This window comes from Schistocerca cancellata, chromosome 6 (assembly GCF_023864275.1).
Source record: "Schistocerca cancellata isolate TAMUIC-IGC-003103 chromosome 6, iqSchCanc2.1, whole genome shotgun sequence".
NCBI classification, from domain to species: Eukaryota; Metazoa; Arthropoda; class Insecta; order Orthoptera; family Acrididae; genus Schistocerca; species Schistocerca cancellata.
This window is the reverse complement of record NC_064631.1, coordinates 269,512,913-269,532,727: the sequence shown is the minus strand read 5'-3', so window position 1 is coordinate 269,532,727 and position 19,815 is coordinate 269,512,913. Positions and strand designations below refer to the sequence as shown.

General features: G+C 42.9%; 1 protein-coding gene across 1 annotated transcript in view; it reads left to right on the top strand.

Annotated features, from left to right (window-relative positions):
• Nucleotides 1-19,815, top strand: part of LOC126191219 (cilia- and flagella-associated protein 91-like) — a 356,082-nt gene that overhangs the window by 221,171 nt on the left and 115,096 nt on the right. The window contains exon 12 of the mRNA XM_049932021.1: nucleotides 5,719-5,940. Within this exon, the coding sequence (XP_049787978.1) occupies nucleotides 5,719-5,940 (222 nt within the window). The remainder of the gene's footprint in view (nucleotides 1-5,718; nucleotides 5,941-19,815) is intronic.

Genomic DNA, 19,815 nt, shown 5'->3' with positions numbered 1-19,815 from the left:
GCGCATAACAACAGGTCTGTTGGGTGACATCAGTTTATTGTGGTATTGTGTAACACATACACTCATGTTCAGAAAAAAAGAACACCTTGAACAACTAGAGATAGCACGTTCATGTTCACATGACATGTACATTAGTATGTTCTGCAGAAATGATTAGCATTTGAACCACGTTGGCCTGCAGATTTGAGGTCAACATCAATATCATGGCACAACACCACCTACCAGTAAAATGTTCCTGCAGCTCTCATTGTTGCTATAAACTGAAGGTAAAGGAACAGTGTGATTTGAGTAGATGTGCAGGATACTGTCAAAGAGAGTGCATTACTAGCATGAGAAAATGTGATGCACCCATCCAGGAAACTGCTGCTCATGTGGGACAAAGCAGTGCAACAGGTGTGTGCAGAATGTTTCACAGAAGGCTGTAGAACACAACAAGATGAGTGAAGTTGCACCACCCAGACCACCTGGCTAAGAAGATCGACACGTCATCCAAATGGTGTTGCAGGACAGATCTGTGTCCTCCTCGGCTCTGACACAACAGTGGTACATCATACACTATCAGGGGTGACAGTCCTTCTTTGCCTGCCTTTGACAAGTGTGTAGAAACAAGCTAAATGGCAATGGTGTATGGAACAATGTTACTGGGGATAAAAATGGCATCAGGCAGTGTTTCTTGGCAAATTCAAGATGTGTTTGTTTGAATATGATGGCTGCATTTTGGTTTGCCACGAAGAGGAGGAGTGGCAGCACAGTAACTCCATCTGCACAACATATACAGCACCAACTCAAGGCTTTATTGTGTGGTGTGCTATTGGCTACAACCACAAATCATAGCTGGTGCAGGTCCAGGGCACTGTGACCAGTGTGAGCTATGAAAATGACATCCTGCGACCCATAGCAATACCCTTTCTGCACAACACACCAGATCCCATTTTTCAGCAAGACAATGCACAACCACATGATGTTTATTTATTTATTTATTTATTTTCTATCCATATAACAAAAAATTTTCTGACATTCTCGGGAAAATTTAGATTACATTACACATATACAGTAAAATATTTACATTCTTTCATAACAACATATGGATCAAATATTTACATTCTTTCATAACAACATATGGATCAGACACGTGTCTGTACACATTATTTTTCAAAAGGGCACTACAAGTAGATTCCTCTATAATGTAACACAATTTAGCTTATATTTACAGTAGTACAGTACACATAATACAGTGTATAATTACATTCTTTCATACCACTGATAGATTGGAGATATTGTCTATATACACTGTTTTCCAAGATGGCACTACAACTTAAAGTCCTCTACAAGGTAACAACACGTCTCTCTTAATAATTGCTTCAGTCTACTCTTTAGCATATTTAGATTTAATTTCTTGAGTTCACAGGGAAGTGCATTGTAGAAAATTTCTCCCATTCTGTGTGGGCTGTGGTCCGTTGCCTTTTTATTGGTCACAATTCTATGAAAATTTTCCCTTCCCCGTTTATCATAGTTGTGTACATTACTGCTTCTCATATTAAATTCAGGATTTTGTTTCACAAACATGACTGTCTGCAGTATATACATGGAGTACACCGTAAGAATTTTATATTTTCTAAAGATGTCTCTACAAGGCTCTCTCTTCTTTACCTTGGCTACCATTCTTACTACCTTTTTTTGTAATCTAAAAAGTCTGTCTATATGAACTGCTGATGCCCCACCCCCTATCTCAATACCATACTGAAGGTGTGGATGAATCAACCCAAAATATATTTGCCGTAAAGTATCATGGTCCAAGAAGGCTGAGACCCGTTTCAGTAGATACACATTTCTACTTATTTTCTTGCAAATATTATCTACATGTTTTTTCCATGATAAGTGTTCATCAACAACGGTGCCCAAAAATTTATGTGAATTTGCATATGCAAGACCCAATGGGGATATAAATACAGTATCAGTTATGGCAGCATTATAGCTGTGGATGAACTTCATTATTACTGTTTTGTCTTTATTTACAAGAAGCTTGTTTGCTGTAAGGTATGCAGACAGAAACTGATCTCGGTACTGTTAGCTGCATATCACTGCCACAGCTGATGAAGGATATGTCATCGGCATAGCTTAAAACCATGCAATTTGGGGTTCAAATAAGTTATTTACATATACAAGGAACAGAAAAGGCCCTAGTGTGCTTCCTTGAGGCACCCCACACTGAAGTGTCCTGAAGTTTGATTTGGTTGTTAGGAGCTGCTCATTATTTTGATAAGTTAGTTTTACACATTGTTTCCTGTCTTTCAATTAGGAGGTAAGTAGTTTCAAGGCTAGTGCTCTCAACCCGTACTCTTCTAGCTTACACAGAAGAATGGAATGATTCACAGTATCAAAGGCTTTACTCATATCTAGGAATGTGCCTATTACCTTGTCACTTTTGTCCAGCTTATTTAATACTTCATGTATAAAAGATGCTACTGCTGTTGTAGTAGATCTCCCTTTTCTAAATCCATGTTGTAGGTTGTTTAACAGATTGTGTTTGGTGAAATATGATGCGTGAAATATGTTGCGTGTCAGTCTTTTGCCCTGGCCCACTAGATCACTAGACTTGTCACCAATCGAAAATGTGTGGGATATGGTGTTTTTTTTTTTTTTTTTACATGAGTATATTATGCCTGTTTACTATAACCTTTCTGGAAACTGGAAACATCCCCTGTAGGAATCAATAAACAAAACACTGTAAAGTTCATGGCATAAAGTGTTTTCCATTGTTTCAGATATACAGGCTTCTTCTCATTCCAATCATGTAAGGAGCACAGGAAGAATGGTTTGCTTAAATGTTTCTGTGTGGGCTACTACACTCCTGGAAATGGAAAAAAGAACACATTGACACCGGTGAGTCAGACCCACCATACTTGCTCCGGACACTGCGAGAGGGCTGTACAAGCAATGATCACACGCACGGCACAGCGGACACACCAGGAACCGCGGTGTTGGCCGTCGAATGGCGCTAGCTGCGCAGCATTTGTGCACCGCTGCCGTCAGTGTCAGCCAGTTTGCTGTGGCATACGGAGTTCCATCGCAGTCTTCAACACTGGTAGCATGCCGCGACAGCGTGGACGTGAACCGTATGTGCAGTTGACGGACTTTGAGCGAGGGCGTATAGTGGGCATGCGGGAGGCCGGGTGGACGTACCGCCGAATTGCTCAACACGTGGGGCGTGAGGTCTCCACAGTACATCGATGTTGTCGCCAGTGGTCGGCGGAAGGTGCACGTGCCCGTCGACCTGGGACCGGACCGCAGCAACGCACGGATGCACGCCAAGACCGTAGGATCCTACGCAGTGCCGTAGGGGACCGCACCGCCACTTCCCAGCAAATTAGGGACACTGTTGCTCCTGGGGTATCGGCGAGGACCATTCGCAACCGTCTCCATGAAGCTAGGCTACGGTCCCGCACACTGTTAGGCCGTCTTCCGCTCACGCCCCAACATCGTGCAGCCCGCCTCCAGTGGTGTCGCGACAGGCGTGAATGGAGGGACGAATGGAGACGTGTCGTCTTCAGCGATGAGAGTCGCTTCTGCCTTGGTGCCAATGATGGTCGTATGCGTGTTTGGCGCCGTGCAGGTGAGCGCCACAATCAGGACTGCATACGACCGAGGCACACAGGGCCAACACCCGGCATCATGGTGTGGGGAGCGATCTTCTACACTGGCCGTACACCACTGGTGATCGTCGAGGGGACACTGAATAGTGCACGGTACACCCAAACCGTCATCGAACCCATCGTTCTAACATTCCTAGACCGGCAAGGGAACTTGCTGTTCCAACAGGACAATGCACGTCTGCATGTATCCCATGCCACCCAACGTGCTCTAGAAGGTGTAAGTCAACTACCCTGGCCAGCAAGATCTCCGGATCTGTCCCCCATTGAGCATGTTTGGGACTGGATGAAGCGTTGTCTCACGCGGTCTGCACGTCCAGCACGAACGCTGGTCCAACTGAGGTGCCAGGTGGAAATGGCATGGCAAGCCGTTCCACAGGACTACATCCAGCATCTCTACGATCGTCTCCATGGGAGAATAGCAGCCTGCATTGCTGCGAAAGGTGGATATACACTGTACTAGTGCCGACATTGTGCATGCTCTGTTGCCTGTGTCTATGTGCCTGTGGTTCTGTCAGTGTGATCATGTGATGTATCTGACCCCAGGAATGTGTCAATCAAGTTTCCCCTTCCTGGGACAATGAATTCACGGTGTTCTTATTTCAATTTCCAGGAGTGTATTAGTGTAATCTTGTCTTTGCAATGCCTGTGGGAGTGATATGTAGTAAGTTGTAACATGTTTCTAGAGTCCTCACATAAAGGTGATTCTTTAAACATTGTAAGTAAGCTTTCATGGCTTTCATGTGATAGTTTGTATCTGTTTTCAAGCATCTGCCAGCTCAGTCCCCCCTCCCCTCTCCCGGCATGTCTGTTATGGCCTCCCATAGGTCAAACAAACCTGTGTCCATTAGTAATTCTCTTCTTTTTATACAGTCAAGATCTCCTGTTAGTCCTCTTTGATGTGGATGCTACACTTGGGCAGTAACACAAGATGGGTTATGCAAGTGTTTTCTGAGCAATTTCATTTGTAGATGTATTGCATTTTCACAGTATCCTACCAGTGTGTTGAAGTGCATCATATGCTTTACCTGCAACTGAATCTTTGTGATTGTTACGTTTCATATCCTTCCAAATTTTTACATCCAACTATGTGTAAGTTGATCCATCCCATTATGATGATATTGTATTCATACAACACTTACTTATTTTGTTTTGTAAAGTGTGCAATTTTACATGTCTAAGTGTTCAAAGCATGTTTCCAGTCCTTTCCACCACTTTGCAATATTATCAACATCTAACTGAATGTTTCTGCAGCTTCTATCAGACTCTACTTCATTACAGTTAATTCCATCATCTGGTAAAAGTCTGAGGGTACCATTAACATTGGCTAGGGTCCTTGGGAAACACCTAAAGTTACTTCTACATGTGTGAGTGACTGTCATCACAGAGAACATGCTTTGTTCTTCCTGCCATGAAATCCTCAATCCAGTCGGAAATGTCACTTGATACGTCTGCCAGGCACTTTATTGTGAATAGCAGAGTAATCACATAGATGTAGATGTAGATAATTGTATTTTGTAAGTGTTGGCATTGTATTGACTTAAGTGATTTTCAGAAGTTAAGATGTACTGCATCATTTCTGCTTTGATTCACAGCTTTTAAGTTGTCATGTGACAAAATAATGAGTTGGGTTTTGTACAACAAGTGGATGCCAAGGGTATAGACAGTAGTTTTGTGCATCATTCTGCTATCCCTTTTGTAGCCTCGTGTGACCTGTTCTTTTTTCCATCTCGTAGGTACAGTTTTTGTTCAAGGGATCTACTGTATATTATGGTTGAAACAGGAGCTACCTCAGTCAGAAATTTTGTTTAGAGCATGATAGGGCTTTTGTTGAGCCTGATGCTTTGTGTAATCTATTAGGAGTACTATCTGGTTGGAGTGCTCTTCATCATGCACCATAAGATGGTTTGCTGAATATAGATGTTGACCCAGATGTACTTAGATGTAAATAATGTTGCACCCCATTTTCTGCAGTTCTCAGATGAAATGTATTAAAAAGATCACAATCATTTGTTGGAAATTTTCATTGAAATGAAAATTGTATAATAAATCCAAAATTTATTTTCAGGATAGTAACTGGCTGGCAATGTGTAACTACTTAGATGGACTGTCCTTGAGTGGCATACTAAACTTCTTATTAAAAGAGATGACAAGGCTGCAGGATGAGCGTCGAGCACATGCATTTGCTTTGCTTGCAGAACGTGAAAGAACTTTAAGAGAATGTGTAGAAGCCGAACGCCGACAAGCTGAAGAAAGAAGGCGTAGAGAACATGATGAAGTTTTTAAACAGGTTCAGTCATATTCACTTATTTGTCTTGTTGAATTTATCCAATCTGAAATATCATATGTAGTACTCATTTACTCTGGCTTTAAACCAAGCATAGAACATTAACATTTTGTTTTTGTTATGTTCTAGTGTCCTATGTAAGTCCTATATAGTGAGCTCAGGGATTGTGCCACCTTTCATTTCATCTATTTGAACTATTTTGAATGAAGCATGTAACTAATATTTAATTGTAAAGAATATAATTCTAGTTATGAATCTAGGAAGTGAAGATGAGCTCTTCAAAATAAAGTGACATAAATAATGAAATATTATCAACTTAAAACAAAATTTGATATATTTTTGAGTTTTCAGTCAAATAAAAGAGTCACCCTGATACAATGTTTCATACTTTCCACTTTCTGATTAAGTTTTGTATCCTGTAGGAAGTCATCTTTCATCTTTTTGGGACCACTCTGAGGAGGCTTTAGATATACCTTTGGAAGTTAACAGTCAGGAGTATTGGGGGAAGCTGTTAGTTGATATGAAGGTGATCCCAAAAGTAATGTCTCAAATAAATAATAAAAAAAAGAACAGAAATTTTATTTGCTGTAAATTGTACATAGTTTTGAAGCTTGAACACTTTTCTGTTTTTCCACAAATCACCATTTTGATCAATGAATTTTTGTAAGTGCTGTAGCAGTTTTTGTATGCCTATGTCATACCAGTCTGCTGCCATGGTATTGAAGAAGCATTGGACCTCATCTTTCACCTTGTTGTCATTACTGAAGCACCTTGGTAGTCATTGGGCACAATCCGGACTATAGGGTGGATGAGTGATGACGTCCCATCCAAACTGTTGCAGAAGATCCACGGTTTGATGGGTGGTGCGGGGGTGAGTTTTGTCATGGAGAAGGCTTATGCGCTTGCTCAGCAATCCTCTTCTTTGGTTCTGAATCACCCATATGAGTTTTTTTTAGTGTCTGACAATACCTGTTGTCATTTATTGTTGTCCCAGAAACCATGAAGTTGACCAAAAATACCTTTTTCAATCCAAAAACACAGTAGCCCTGAATTTACCGGCAGACTGCGTTATTTTAAATTTTCATGGCTTTAGTGGACCAGAATGCTGCCACTCACATGACTGTTGTTTGGTCTCAGGTGAGAAGTGGAAAGTCATGACTATTGAATCCAAAAGGTTGTCATTTTCATCTGTATAACTTTGAAGAAATTGGCAGGGAATTTCAATGCATGGCTGTTCGTGATCTTCTGTCAGCATTCTTGTGACCTATCTTGCACACACCTTCCAAAATTTCAACACTTCAGTCAAAGTCCCATGAATGATGCTCTGAGAAACCTCAGGAGCAACATTGCAGAGCTCATCAAGAGTGATCCACTGATCTTGAAGCGCAAATTGTTTAATCTCTGCAATTGTCTCTTCAGGACTTTGTTGTCTCCCACTTCTTTCCTCATCATGAATTTCAGTACGACCACCTACAAATTCTCTACAATGCTTGTGGACATCTTTGACATCTGAACATAACTCTCCACACACTTCCCTCAATTGTTGATCGGTTTACTGCCTTTGCACTCAAAAACTGAATAACTGCACAAACTTTGCACCTGTTGGTAGTGGTTAGTGGGAGCTCCATTACAAATTGGCTGCCAAGCCAAGACTGAAAGCTCCAGCAGGTATGCGGTGGTTTCTGTAGAGAGTGGAGAGAGCATGGAAAGAACCAGTGAGGCCAACAGCCAGCTCTTTGGCCACAGCATTTTGGAGACCTTACTTTTGGGATTACCCTCACAGATCATATACTGAATCCCAAGAGTTACCAGAAAGTAACATTGACTCAACAGATTTTCTAAATTTTTTAATACAGTATTTCGACATGTTTCGTACTATCCATTTTCTTTAAAGTTTTTATGTCTTGCATGACGTTATCTATTATATAAAACATCCTGGCAGATTAAACTGTGTGCCGGACCGAGACTCAAACTCGGGACCTTTGCCTTTTGCGGGCAAGTGCTCTACCATAGGTTCGCAGAAGAGCTTCTGTGAAGTTTGGAAGGTACGAGATGAGGTACTGGTAGGACTGGGGCTGTGAAGGCATGTTGTGAGTCATGCTTGGGTAGCTCAGATGGTAGAGCACTTGCTTGCGAAAGGAAAAGGTCCCAAGTTCGAGTCTTGGTCCAGCACACAGTTTTAATCTGCCAGGAAGTTTCATATCAGTGCACACTCGGCTCCAGAGTGAAAATCTCATTCTGGATCTATTATATATTTTGAATCACACTCCTTCTCTCTCAGGGGAGCATCATGTGCCTCTTTGGAAAGCGTCCTTAGCATTGAGATAGAAGCTGGTAGATGAGAGATCATACTTTGAGCGCCAAAGGCTACCAGATAGAACACTGGCTCCTGCCAGCATCACATCTACCACTTTGCTGCCACAACAACATTGTTCTGTGGATCTGTATCTACAAATCAAATCTTGGATTTTTCTGAGCATTATGTTACTTACATTCAACAAGACGCTAATGGACCACTTCCATCCTGTGTTAGTGTCAATATATTATTATGGAAGAGAGGAAAAAAGACAGAGAAATCATCACAGTGATAGTCCATCATGCTCTTGTTACTCTTTTCTAATGGGCAAAATCTCCTGCAGTGTAGAAAACTCTTAATAGTATGAAACATGTCACATCATTGTATACAAACATAAGATTTAACATTAAAATGATCAATAATCATTCCGGCACGTAATGCATGAGATAAGTAGACATAGTATGTGTGAAAACTTAGTATATTGGTCTGTTTATATGTGTGTTGAGCTGCCACTGATGAGTGCAGAGAAGCAATGGTGTAGAAATTTTGAGACTTAGCTCAGTACGAGGGTAAAGCAGTATGCAAGGGTCACTTTGAAAAGGACAAGACTTGATACCAACATACCATATGATCTATTATTGCAAGTTTACACAATGATTCACTGTTAGATATGGTGTAAGTGACTCTGTTGACTTGTCCTATGTGGTATTCAGTTGCTGTCAGCAAAAATGTTGAAATGGAAACATTTCTGTGCAATGATTTCATGAAGTTTCATAGTGGGCAGGAGTGTGAACCATTTTCTTAAGCCACTTTATTTAGTATATGGATATTACTCTCCTTCAGTGAGCATTGTGTTTCATAGACACAGCAATTTCAGACATGAAGAAAATTTTCATAGCGACGAAAGTTAGTCTGAACCCTACCCATCCTCCCCAAGCAGTCATTATAAATTACATATATTTCTTGTTGAGATAATGATTAAAGAATGATCCTGTCGATTCATTTAGTATTCTCTTGGGACTCATACAGAAATTAATCCACAGATCTTACACAGGAGTCCTCATTTACTTATTTTATTTGTATATTTGTTATAACGTCAAGTTTATCACATATATTTCAGAACAACACAACACATATAAGTCACAGAGTAAGTTGACAAGCAAGACATGTGTACACGTTAGCATTCGAATGAGCACTGAGTCCCAGTCTAGCGGCCGCTGCTCGGCTGGCCGCTTAGGTGGCACAGCTGCTGCATGGCTGGCAGACAGCGCCGCACGTAGAGGACGCGCGTAATTGCGTGGCGGCGCTTTGAATGATCGGCAAGTCACAACACTTTCCCCCCCTTTGAAATTATTGCACTGGTCCTGATGGAGGTGTCCTGGAGATGGCTAATGTTCATAGGCGTTGTTTGACTCGCCGTAAAGTCTCAAGGAGGAGGCTTCCCGTACGGATGGAAGTGTCCCCGATGATAACGGGTCGAGATGACATGAGACGTAGGGGTCAAACCTGCTGGGGCACCATGCACCAATCTGCCCATTGCGGCAAGTCCAGTTGATATAACAGGAGACATGGGCGATGTGTTGGCGTCCTTTGGAGGAGGAGGCGAGTAGATTGGCTCGGACAGAGGATGGTCATCCGGTTCCTGCATGGGCACGTCTCCTGGTGGCGTCCGTTCTTGTGCTGGCATCGCGATGACGGTGAGAGGGCTGCGTTGTGAGTATTGAAAGATGCCAAGATTCCGAGCGTCAGGCAGAGCCGAAGGTGGTGTAGCGGCATTCGGAACAGGCGTTGCCAGCACACGAGGCCGAAGCTGGTCCGAATGACGCACTGCAACACCTGTGTCCATCTGGATTTCATACAGGCGTCGGTCACGGTGTCGTAAGATGCGGCCCGGACTCCACTTTGGCCGCCTGCCATATCCCCGTACCCAGACGAGGTCGTCGGCGGTGAATCGGACAAGTGAAGGCACCCGTGGCCGTGAGGTGGAAGGCCGCAGAAGATGAAGTAGTGTGCGGTGTAGTGTAAGAGCTCAGTCTGGCTGTGGTCGCCCATGAGGGTGAAACGGTAAGATGCCAGGAACTGGAGAAGCACATCATCAGCAGCAGAAGAAGTCAGAAGTTTCCGCATCCGAGCCTTAAATGTGCGGACCAGTCGTTCAGCCTCACCGTTTGATTGTGGATGGAATGCTGGGACCGTGACATGCATAACACCGTGACGAGCATAAAAATCCGCAAATTCGGAACAGGCAAATTGCGGACCATTATCAGTAACAAGATTAGAGGGGAGGCCTTCCAAAGAAAAAAATGCAGGCAAGAGCACTGGTGGTTGCCGCAGTGGTAGGCGACGTGCAACAGACAATGAAAGGAAAGTTAGAGTAGGTGTCGATTACGAGGAGCCAATAAGTACCTAAAAAGGGTCCCGCAAAGTCAGCATGAATGCGCTCAGGGTGTCTCAGGCAAAGGCCACGGTGACAAAGATGACTTCGGGGCAGCAGCCTGTGACGCACAAGGGCCACAGGCAGCGACCATATGTGCTATTTCAGAGTCGATGCCAGGCCAGTACACAACGGCGCGCCAGAGATTTTGTGCGAGACACACCCCAGTGCCCTTGGTGGAGGCGCAAGACTGAAGCACGCAAAGACGCAGGTACCACAACACACGGCGAAGCATTGTCAGTGGAAAGGAGGATAACACCATCCCTAGCCGTGAGGCGGTAGCGCAAAGCGTACTAGTTCCGCAACAGATCAGAAGTCTTAGCGGACGGGCAATCTGGCCAACCCTTCTGAATACAGCATAAAACCCCGGAGAGGGTAGGATCAGAACCCGTAGCAGCCGCCAGCCTGTCCCCAGTGATGGGGGACCCGTCCACAACCCGCTGCTCGGCAACATCCAGGTGGAAACACAAAAGTTCGTCCTTATCGAATGCCACATCAGGACCCATGGGAAGGCGAGACAGAGCATCAGAATTTGCATGTTGAGCTGTTGGCTGGAAATGAATCTCATAATTGAAACGAGACAAGTAAAGAGCCCAATGCTGGAGGCGGTGTGCAGCCTTGTCGGGAAGTGACGTTGATGGATGAAACAAGGAAACAAGTGGTTTGTGATTCGTAACAAGATGAAATTTTGAGCCATAGAGAAAAACACCAAACTTATGAAGAGCATAAATAATGGCCATAGCTTCTTTTTCAATTTGAGAATACTTTTGTTGGGCATCCGTGAGCGTTTTGGAGGCATAAGCAATGGGTTGTTCCGAACCGTCAGAAAAAGGTGCGCAAGGACTGCACCAACCCCATATTGAGAGGCGTCTGTGGCAAGAACAAGATGTTGGCCAGGTCGATAAGTAGCCAGGCACGAGGCCTGTTTCAGCAAAGTCTTCAATTTCTGGAAAGCCGCATCTCATGACGCGGACCAGTGAAAAGGCACGTTTTTATGCAACAGGCGATGCAACGGCTGAGCCACCGAAGCCGCAGATGGTAAAAACTTGTGATAGTATGCTATTTTCCCCAAGAAGGTCTGCAGTTCCTTAACAGATGTAGTGCGAGGAAGGGCATCGATCGCAGCGACAGTTTGCTGAAGCGGACGAATACCATCCTGAGGCAGTTGAAACCCCAAGTACGTGATAGATGCTTGAAAAAATTGTGATTTCTGAAGATTACACTTAAGACCGGCAGTCTGTAAGACATGAAAAAGTGTGCGGAGATTTTGAAGACGTTCTTCAGTGGTGGAGCCAGTGACAACAATGTCGTCCATGTAATTGATACACCCAGGGACAGGGAGCAATAATTGTTCCAAGAATCGCTGAAAGAGAGCAGGGGCTCTAGCAACCCCGAATGGCAAGCGTTGGTATTGATAGAGGCCGAAAGGCGTGTTAAGGATCAGGAACTGCCGGGAAGCAGTGTTGAGAGAAAGTTGATGATAAGCTTCTGACAGGTCAATTTTAGAAAAATACTGGCCTCCAGCAAGTTTAGTGAACAGTTCTTCTGGACGGGTCATAGGGTAAGTGTCGATGGGGCATTGAGCATTTACAGTGGCTTTGAAATCGCCACAGAGATGAATATCACCATTTGGCTTAGCAACGACAATGACAGGAGAGGACCACTCACTGGAAGTGACAGGAAGCAAGCCCCCTGAAGTAGTGAGACAATCCAGCTCCCGTTTTACCCGATCACGAAGGGCTACAGGAATGGGCCGAGCCCGAAAAAACTTAGGCCGAGCCATGGGTTTGAGCGTGATATGAACTTCAATGTCGTTTGCACGGCCTAACCCAGGAGAAAAAAGGGATGAAAATGTCGTCGACAAGGAGTTCAGTTGAGCATAAGGAATAGCATCAGAGACAATATTGACAGAGTCATCTATGGAGAACCCAAAAACGCGAAAGGCATCGAAACCAAAAAGATTCTCTGCGTTACTCTGGTCGACCACAAATATGGGGACAGTGCGAACGACGGATTTGTAAGATACCTCAGCATTAAACTGTCCCAAGAGAGAAATCTTCTGTTTATTGTACGTCCGTAATTGCCGAGTGACAGGTGACAGGAGTGGAGAACTAAACTGAAGATACGTCTGAGAATTAATTATAGTGGCAGCAGAACCAGTATCCACCTGCATGCGAACATCTCGACCAAGGATTTGGATAGTGAGGAATAACTTCCCTGAAAGGGAAGAAGTGCAATTGACAGACAACACAGAATCAGAATCAGCGTCATGCTCATGAACATCATGTATGCGGTCGGATTTGCAAACGGAAAACACATGACCTTTCTTTTTGCAATTGCGACACACAGCCCAACGTTGGGGAAAATCCTCGTGTGAATGTTTCGTAAAACACCGCGGACATGAAGGAAGTTGCCAGGGGTTTTGCTGCAGTTTCTTAGCGGGTTGTTTACGGTTAGGCTGAGGCTGCACATGGGAGCGCACTGCGGCCACGTTGACTGGCGGGGACGTGCCGCAAACGTCATCAACAGCGCACAGAGGTTGTATTTCCCCGACATCACCCCACACCTCTATTTGCGCCCCAGCGGCGCGAGAAATTTCAAAAGACTGCGCAATGGAGAGAACTTCATCTAGAGTCAGATTTTCCAACTGAAGGGCACGTTGCCGAACTTCTTTGTCGGGCGCCGACCGGATAATAGCATCCCGTACCATGTAATCAGCATAGGATTCTTTGTGAATGTCAGTAACAAATTGGCACTTTCGACTGAGGCCGTGAAGTTCAGCAGCTCAAGCGCGATAGGATTAATGTGGCTGTTTTTGACAATGATACGAGGGCCGTTCAATAAGTAATGCAACACATTTTTTTTCTCGGCCAATTTTGGTTGAAAAAACCGGAAATTTCTTGTGGAATATTTTTAAACATTCCCGCTTCGTCTCGTATAGTTTCATTGACTTCCGACAGGTGGCAGCGCTGCATGGAGCTGTTACAATGGCGTCTGTAACGGATGTGAGTTGCAAACAACGGGCAGTGATCGAGTTTCTTTTGGTGGAAAACCAGGGCATCTCAGATATTCATAGGCACTTGCAGAATGTCTACTGTGATCTGGCAGTGGACAAAAGCTCGGTGAGTCGTTGGGCAAAGCGTGTGTCATCATCGCCGCAAGGTCAAGCAAGACTGTCTGATCTCCCGCTTGCGGGCCGGCCGTGCACATCTGTGACTCCTGCAATGGCGGAGCGTGCGAACACACTCGTGCTACTCTTCAGAAATTGAAGAAACGACTTCAGCGTGTTCATAGGCACAAAAATCTGAATGATCTTCTCCTTCTTCATGACAACGCAAGACCTCACACAAGTCTTCGCACCCGAGAGGAGCTCACAAAACATCAGTGGACTGTTCTTCCTCATGCACCCTACAGCTCCGATCTCGCACCGTCGGATTTCCATATGTTTGGCCCAATGAAGGACGCAATCCATGGGAGGCACTACGCGGATGATGAAGAAGTTATTGATGCAGTACGACGTTGGCTCTGACATCGACCAGTGGAATGGTACCGTGCAGGCATACAGGCCCTCATTTCAAGGTGGCGTAAGGCCGTAGCATTGAATGGAGATTACGTTGAAAAATAGTGTTGTGTAGCTAAAAGATTGGGGAATAACCTGGTGTATTTCAATGCTGAATAAAACAACCCCTGTTTCAGAAAAAAAAGTGTTGCATTACTTATTGAACTGCCCTCGTAAAAGGCAACACGAGAGGCTACCACATGCATTTGGTTTTAAAAATAGACAGACAGAAGTGAGCACATTTCAGCAAAGGACAAAGACGCAGGATCCTTCAAAGGAGCCAATTGCAACAACAACCGATACATTTGAGGTGAAATCCAGAAAAGGAACAGAGACTTACATGGTTGTTCATCCATGACATGAAATGCCAAGAAGTGCTGTCGAAGAAGTTTTTCATAATCAGACCAGTCTTCCGCCGTCTCGTCGTAAGGAGGAAAAGGAGGTATAGCCAACGATGAGAAACGCCCCGCATTTGACACCGCAACGAAATCACGAATTGCCGCTGTCAGAAGTGTTTGCTGTTAAAAGAGATTTTGCAATAGTTACTCGACAGTAGCCACGGAAACCTGTGGGTCAACGGTGAAAAGGAAAAATCCACTACCTCGTCGCCAATTGTTATAATGTCAAGTTTAACACATATATTTCAGAATGACACAACACATATAAGTCACAGAGTAAGTTGACAAGCAAGACATGTGTACACATTAGCATTCGAATGAGCACTGAGTCCCAGTTTAGCGGCTGCTGCTCGGCTGGCCGCTTGGGTGGCGCAGCTGCTGCATGGCTGGCAGACAGCGCCCGCCGCACGTAGAGGACGCGTGTAATTGCGCGGTGGCGCTTTGAATGATCGGCGAGTCACAACAAAATTTATTCTCAGTAGACAAATATACAGATTTGTTTTGGAGTATGGAGATATTTTACACTTCCCTTATCACTTTGCAGCAACAATTACAAATAATAAACATAAAAAATATATAGCTTGATTACTGGTACACATGAATAATATCTGTACAATTTAAAGTATTCTAGTCCTCTGAAAGAAAGCCTTAATCCTACAAAAACATTTATTGGTAAGAAACTCCTTTAAGGCCATTTCAAAGCAAGTTACACATGATCTTTTCAATGTTTTTGGAAGTTTGTTAAAAATTTGATCGCATGTTAAAAGGATTGTTGTCTGTACTTTATGTATTATATCTTTCCAGGTGATAATCATAGTGCCTTCTAGTATTGTAAATGAGCACATCTCTATTTAGACTATTGTGCTGCCTGTATTTTAAAATTTGTTGAACAGTTTTATAAGCATATAGCAATGGCAGTGTTAGTAGATTCTTGCTTTTGAAAATCCCTTTGCAAAAGGCATTATAACTTAGCATACGTGCTTGACAGCAGCACACCTCCATACTTCAGTTCCATATGTGAGGTATGAAAATGCTAAAATGTAGTGAATATTACTCATTTGCTCAAAATGAAATACTAATGACATTGTCCTCATTGCAAAAATGTATTTTTTTCTAAGTAATGTTTCCCACTTTGTGTGTGACTTGTATGATCTGGTATCTGTCTTGTAGGTTTGACAGTTAGAGACTTTTAGCTATTCCTCTGATACCATAAATTTCCAGTTTATCAAGTAGCGGCTTACAGCATACTGCACCAAATGCACGTGATACATGCAGGAACAAATATGCCACCCTTTCTTTCTTATCTAATTTCATAAATATTGCATGTAGTAGGTCACATACGGCAGATGATGAGTAGCCTTTCCTAAAACCATGTTGGTATTCTCTTAACACTTTTTCCTTGGTAATAAATTTTTTAAATCTTAGTGCAAAACTTTTTCCTAATATGTTGCTTAGGGCCAGAATTAAGCTGGTGGGTCGGTAGTGTTTTACTTTGTGGTTACTACCTTTTTTGTGTAATGGCTGGACTTTGTATATTTAATTCAGATTAAGGTACATCTACGAGGGTCAGTCAAAAAGTAATGCCTCCTATTTTTTTTTCTACATTTAATTGTCAGGAAATTTAAATGCAATTACATAGGTTGAAAACCACAACATTGAGGATCATTTTGTCATTTTTCAATGTAATCTCCGCCCATCTCTACAGTTTTGGTCCATCTTTGAACAAGGGCATGTATCCCAGCACGGTAAAAATCACAGCTCTGCTTCCTAAGCCATTGACGCACGGATGTTTTGACGGCCTCCTCATCTTCAAAATGAATCCCACGATGAGCTTCTTTTAGTGGCCCGAACAGATGGAAGTCTGATGGTGCCAGGTCAGGGCTGTATGGGGGATGAGGCAAAACTTCCCATCCAATTTTGACAATCTCGTCAGAGGTGTGACGACTGGTGTGTGGTCTTGCATTGTAATGCAAAAGAAGAACATCTGCCATTGATTTTGTTGGGCGAACTCGCTGAAGACGTGCTTTAAGTTTGTTGAGGGTTGTGACGTATTGAACAGAATTTATTGTGCATCCCTGCTCCAAAAAATCAACCAGAATCACACCCTCTGTATCCCAGAAAACTGTTGCCATAACTTTCCCTGCCGATCGCACAGTTTTGAATTTTTTCTTCCTCGGCGAGCTTGTGTGACGCCACTCCATTGACTGCCTCTTTGATTCGGGTTCAAAAAAATGCACCCATGTTTCGTCCCCGGTCACAATTTTTTTCAGAAACTCATCTCCCTCCAAACGGAAGCGCTGCAAGTGTTGGGAGGCTATTGTTTTCCTTGCCTCTTTATTCTGATCGGTTAACATTCTTGGAACCCACCGTGCACAAACTTTTGAGTACCCCAATTGTTTAATAATCGTGATCACACTGCCTTTACTAAGAGAAATAATGCGACACACTTCATCTGCAGTCACCCGACGGTCACCACGAATGATGTCATCAACTTGCTGAATGTTGTGTGGAGTCACTGCACTCACCGGCCTGCCGCTCCGCTTTTCGTCAGTCAACGGTGTTTGCCCTTCAGCTTCCTTACAACGACGAACCCATCGTCTAACAGTGCTGACATCCACTGTCACAACACCATACACCTTCTTCAGTCTTTCATGAATGCGTATGGGCGTTTCACCTTCTGCATTCAAGAATTCAATCACACAACGCTGTCTCAAACGAACATCGATGTCGGCCATCTTACAAACTTCTGCTGTGCTGCCACCTGTTGACACAGAAAGTTACTACTGCAGTGGATTGCAGAAGAAGGTTTGAGGAATGGCGCCAAATTCAAATTTTTCACTTAGCTTAATTTCTTTAAGTAGAAAAAAAATGGGAGGCATTACTTTTTGACCGACCCTCGTATATTCAAACTTTCGTTGAAGTAGTGGACCAGAACAGGAACGAATGAATGCATGTTTTTAAGATAATGGAGGAAATTTCATCCAGTCTAGTAGAGACTTTGTTTTGCATTTTATTTATAATTCTCTCTATTTCAGTTGTAACTTTTTCATAAATGTACACTGATTTTCTTTATCTGGTAAGGAGTATTGTAGGTATCAGCACCAGAGTTCACATGTATGCTACCTGAGATAATAAAGCAGGTAAAGCATGTCAAGTAGGTTTGCCGTCTTTGTATACCACACCATCTAATCTAGGGAGGAAGGCTCACTGTGTCACATTTGACATTCTATTGTGGTGTGCAGGATACCTTTCATTCTTGCTAAGTTACAGGGTCACATGATTACAATGATTACACCAAATGCTAATACAGACAGAACACAACTGAGACCATATGCATCTAGAACAGAAGCACAACCAAAGCTACATAATCAAAGACACAGACAATGTGGATAACAACCTGTACTATGCAACACTCCCTCTGTTGTTTTCTGATATTAAATAAACAATTGATAACAATTTTCAATTGGTTTAAAACTTTTCATTTGAAAGTGACTTTTTGAACTTGCCTGATAGTTAAGGACAGGAAAAAAAATTGATTTTATATCCAATTTCTGTTTTATTTTTTTCAGCTATCAGTGTTACTTTTAGGCATCATTTACAGCCACCTTGTTTCTCTTTTCAGTTATTTGTTTTTGTACTGTTTAACCACTTTTCAGTGTTATAGTGAAAATGAAACTGTACCTGTCATTTACATTGTATTTATTACAACATACACATCATATTTATTTACGTTACACTGACCTAAGGAGGAAAAAGGGAAAAACATTTACGTTGTACTTGATAATCGAAGAAAATGCACGTAGTATTGTCATTATTTCTAGGTTACCTTCCAAGACATTGTGCTGCCAATCTTGCCAGTCTGTCAGGACTTCACTGTAGTTGGAAAATAGCCTCTCATTTGTCTACATTGGGATGGCTGCACCCAAATAGTTTTCAGTGCCACAGCTACAAACTTCTGATTATTGACTCCTGTTTCCTGCAGATATTTGACTATGTCATTATTTCATGAATGTGTGGACACATGCTTCTCAGCAAAATAGTGAAGAGATTTATAACCCTTTCAGAGTATCTGCACTGATGAGGCCAATCATTCAAATTACAGATTGCATTATCCTTGGCATGTCTACATTACTATGGATCAAGTTTATTGTCCTTGGGTTAAAACATGAATTCTGAATATGCAACCTAGTGCATTTCAGTGCATCATTAACTGCTGCATAAAGTACTTACCTATTTGTCCTTTTAAAATCTTATTTATTTCATCACTAAAAATTCCTTTGCCCATAATATGCAACATTCTTCAGGCTGTTTTAATTTTATGTAAGCACAGTGTAATATTTTGAAGTCTCTAAGAAAATAATCATATTAAGTCACATGCATGTTCTTTGATCATCCAATAGCAACCTGACATAACTCAAAGCCTGCATTAAACAGCTCAAACTGTGCAAGAATTCAGTCATTTCTTCCAAATGTTCTGCCATGTAAGTGGCTGTGGAGAGCCACGAGTTCCAGCGTGTTTAAACTGGTCGGGGGAAACCATTGCATCTCTATTTTGTTTTTCCTTCAGATACTGCAGATACCTCTTTCTGGTATTCAAGAAAGCAGTCTTAAATTGCGTATTATAATATTCAACTAAGTTACTTCATGAAATGTTTTCAGTGAGAGTCAGTTTACATGCCCACCACTGAACATGGTTTGAAAGATCACATATAAGTGTTTTCACTACTGCTTCCATATTAGTGCACTGTATATTGTATTTCCACTCAGCTATGCTCATCAGCATGTGTAGACTCTACAAAGCATGCCAATACTACCTGCACAACATAACTCCTCCCACTCTTTTTGATCATCTCCTCCTCCTCTCTCTCTGTGCATTTCTTCATCCTCTTCTCTCTTTGCATCCCTTCTTTGCCCCTCTCTCTGTCCAGCTCTTCTGCTCCCCCCCCCCCCCCACCCTCCCTTGCACACTCCAGCCCCCACCCCCTACTCTCATTCTACCATCTTAGCCTTCTTCACACTCACTGTCTCCATCTCCTCCTCCTCTTCTTTTCTCTGTCATCCATCATCCTCCTCCTCTCTCACTACCCTTCCCCCCCCCACCCCCCCCCCACCCTCCCCAGCCATGTCCATCTGCAGGTGTAGTCCCTGCAAGATTCATACATACTATAAAAATGGATGTGTGTGTGTGTGT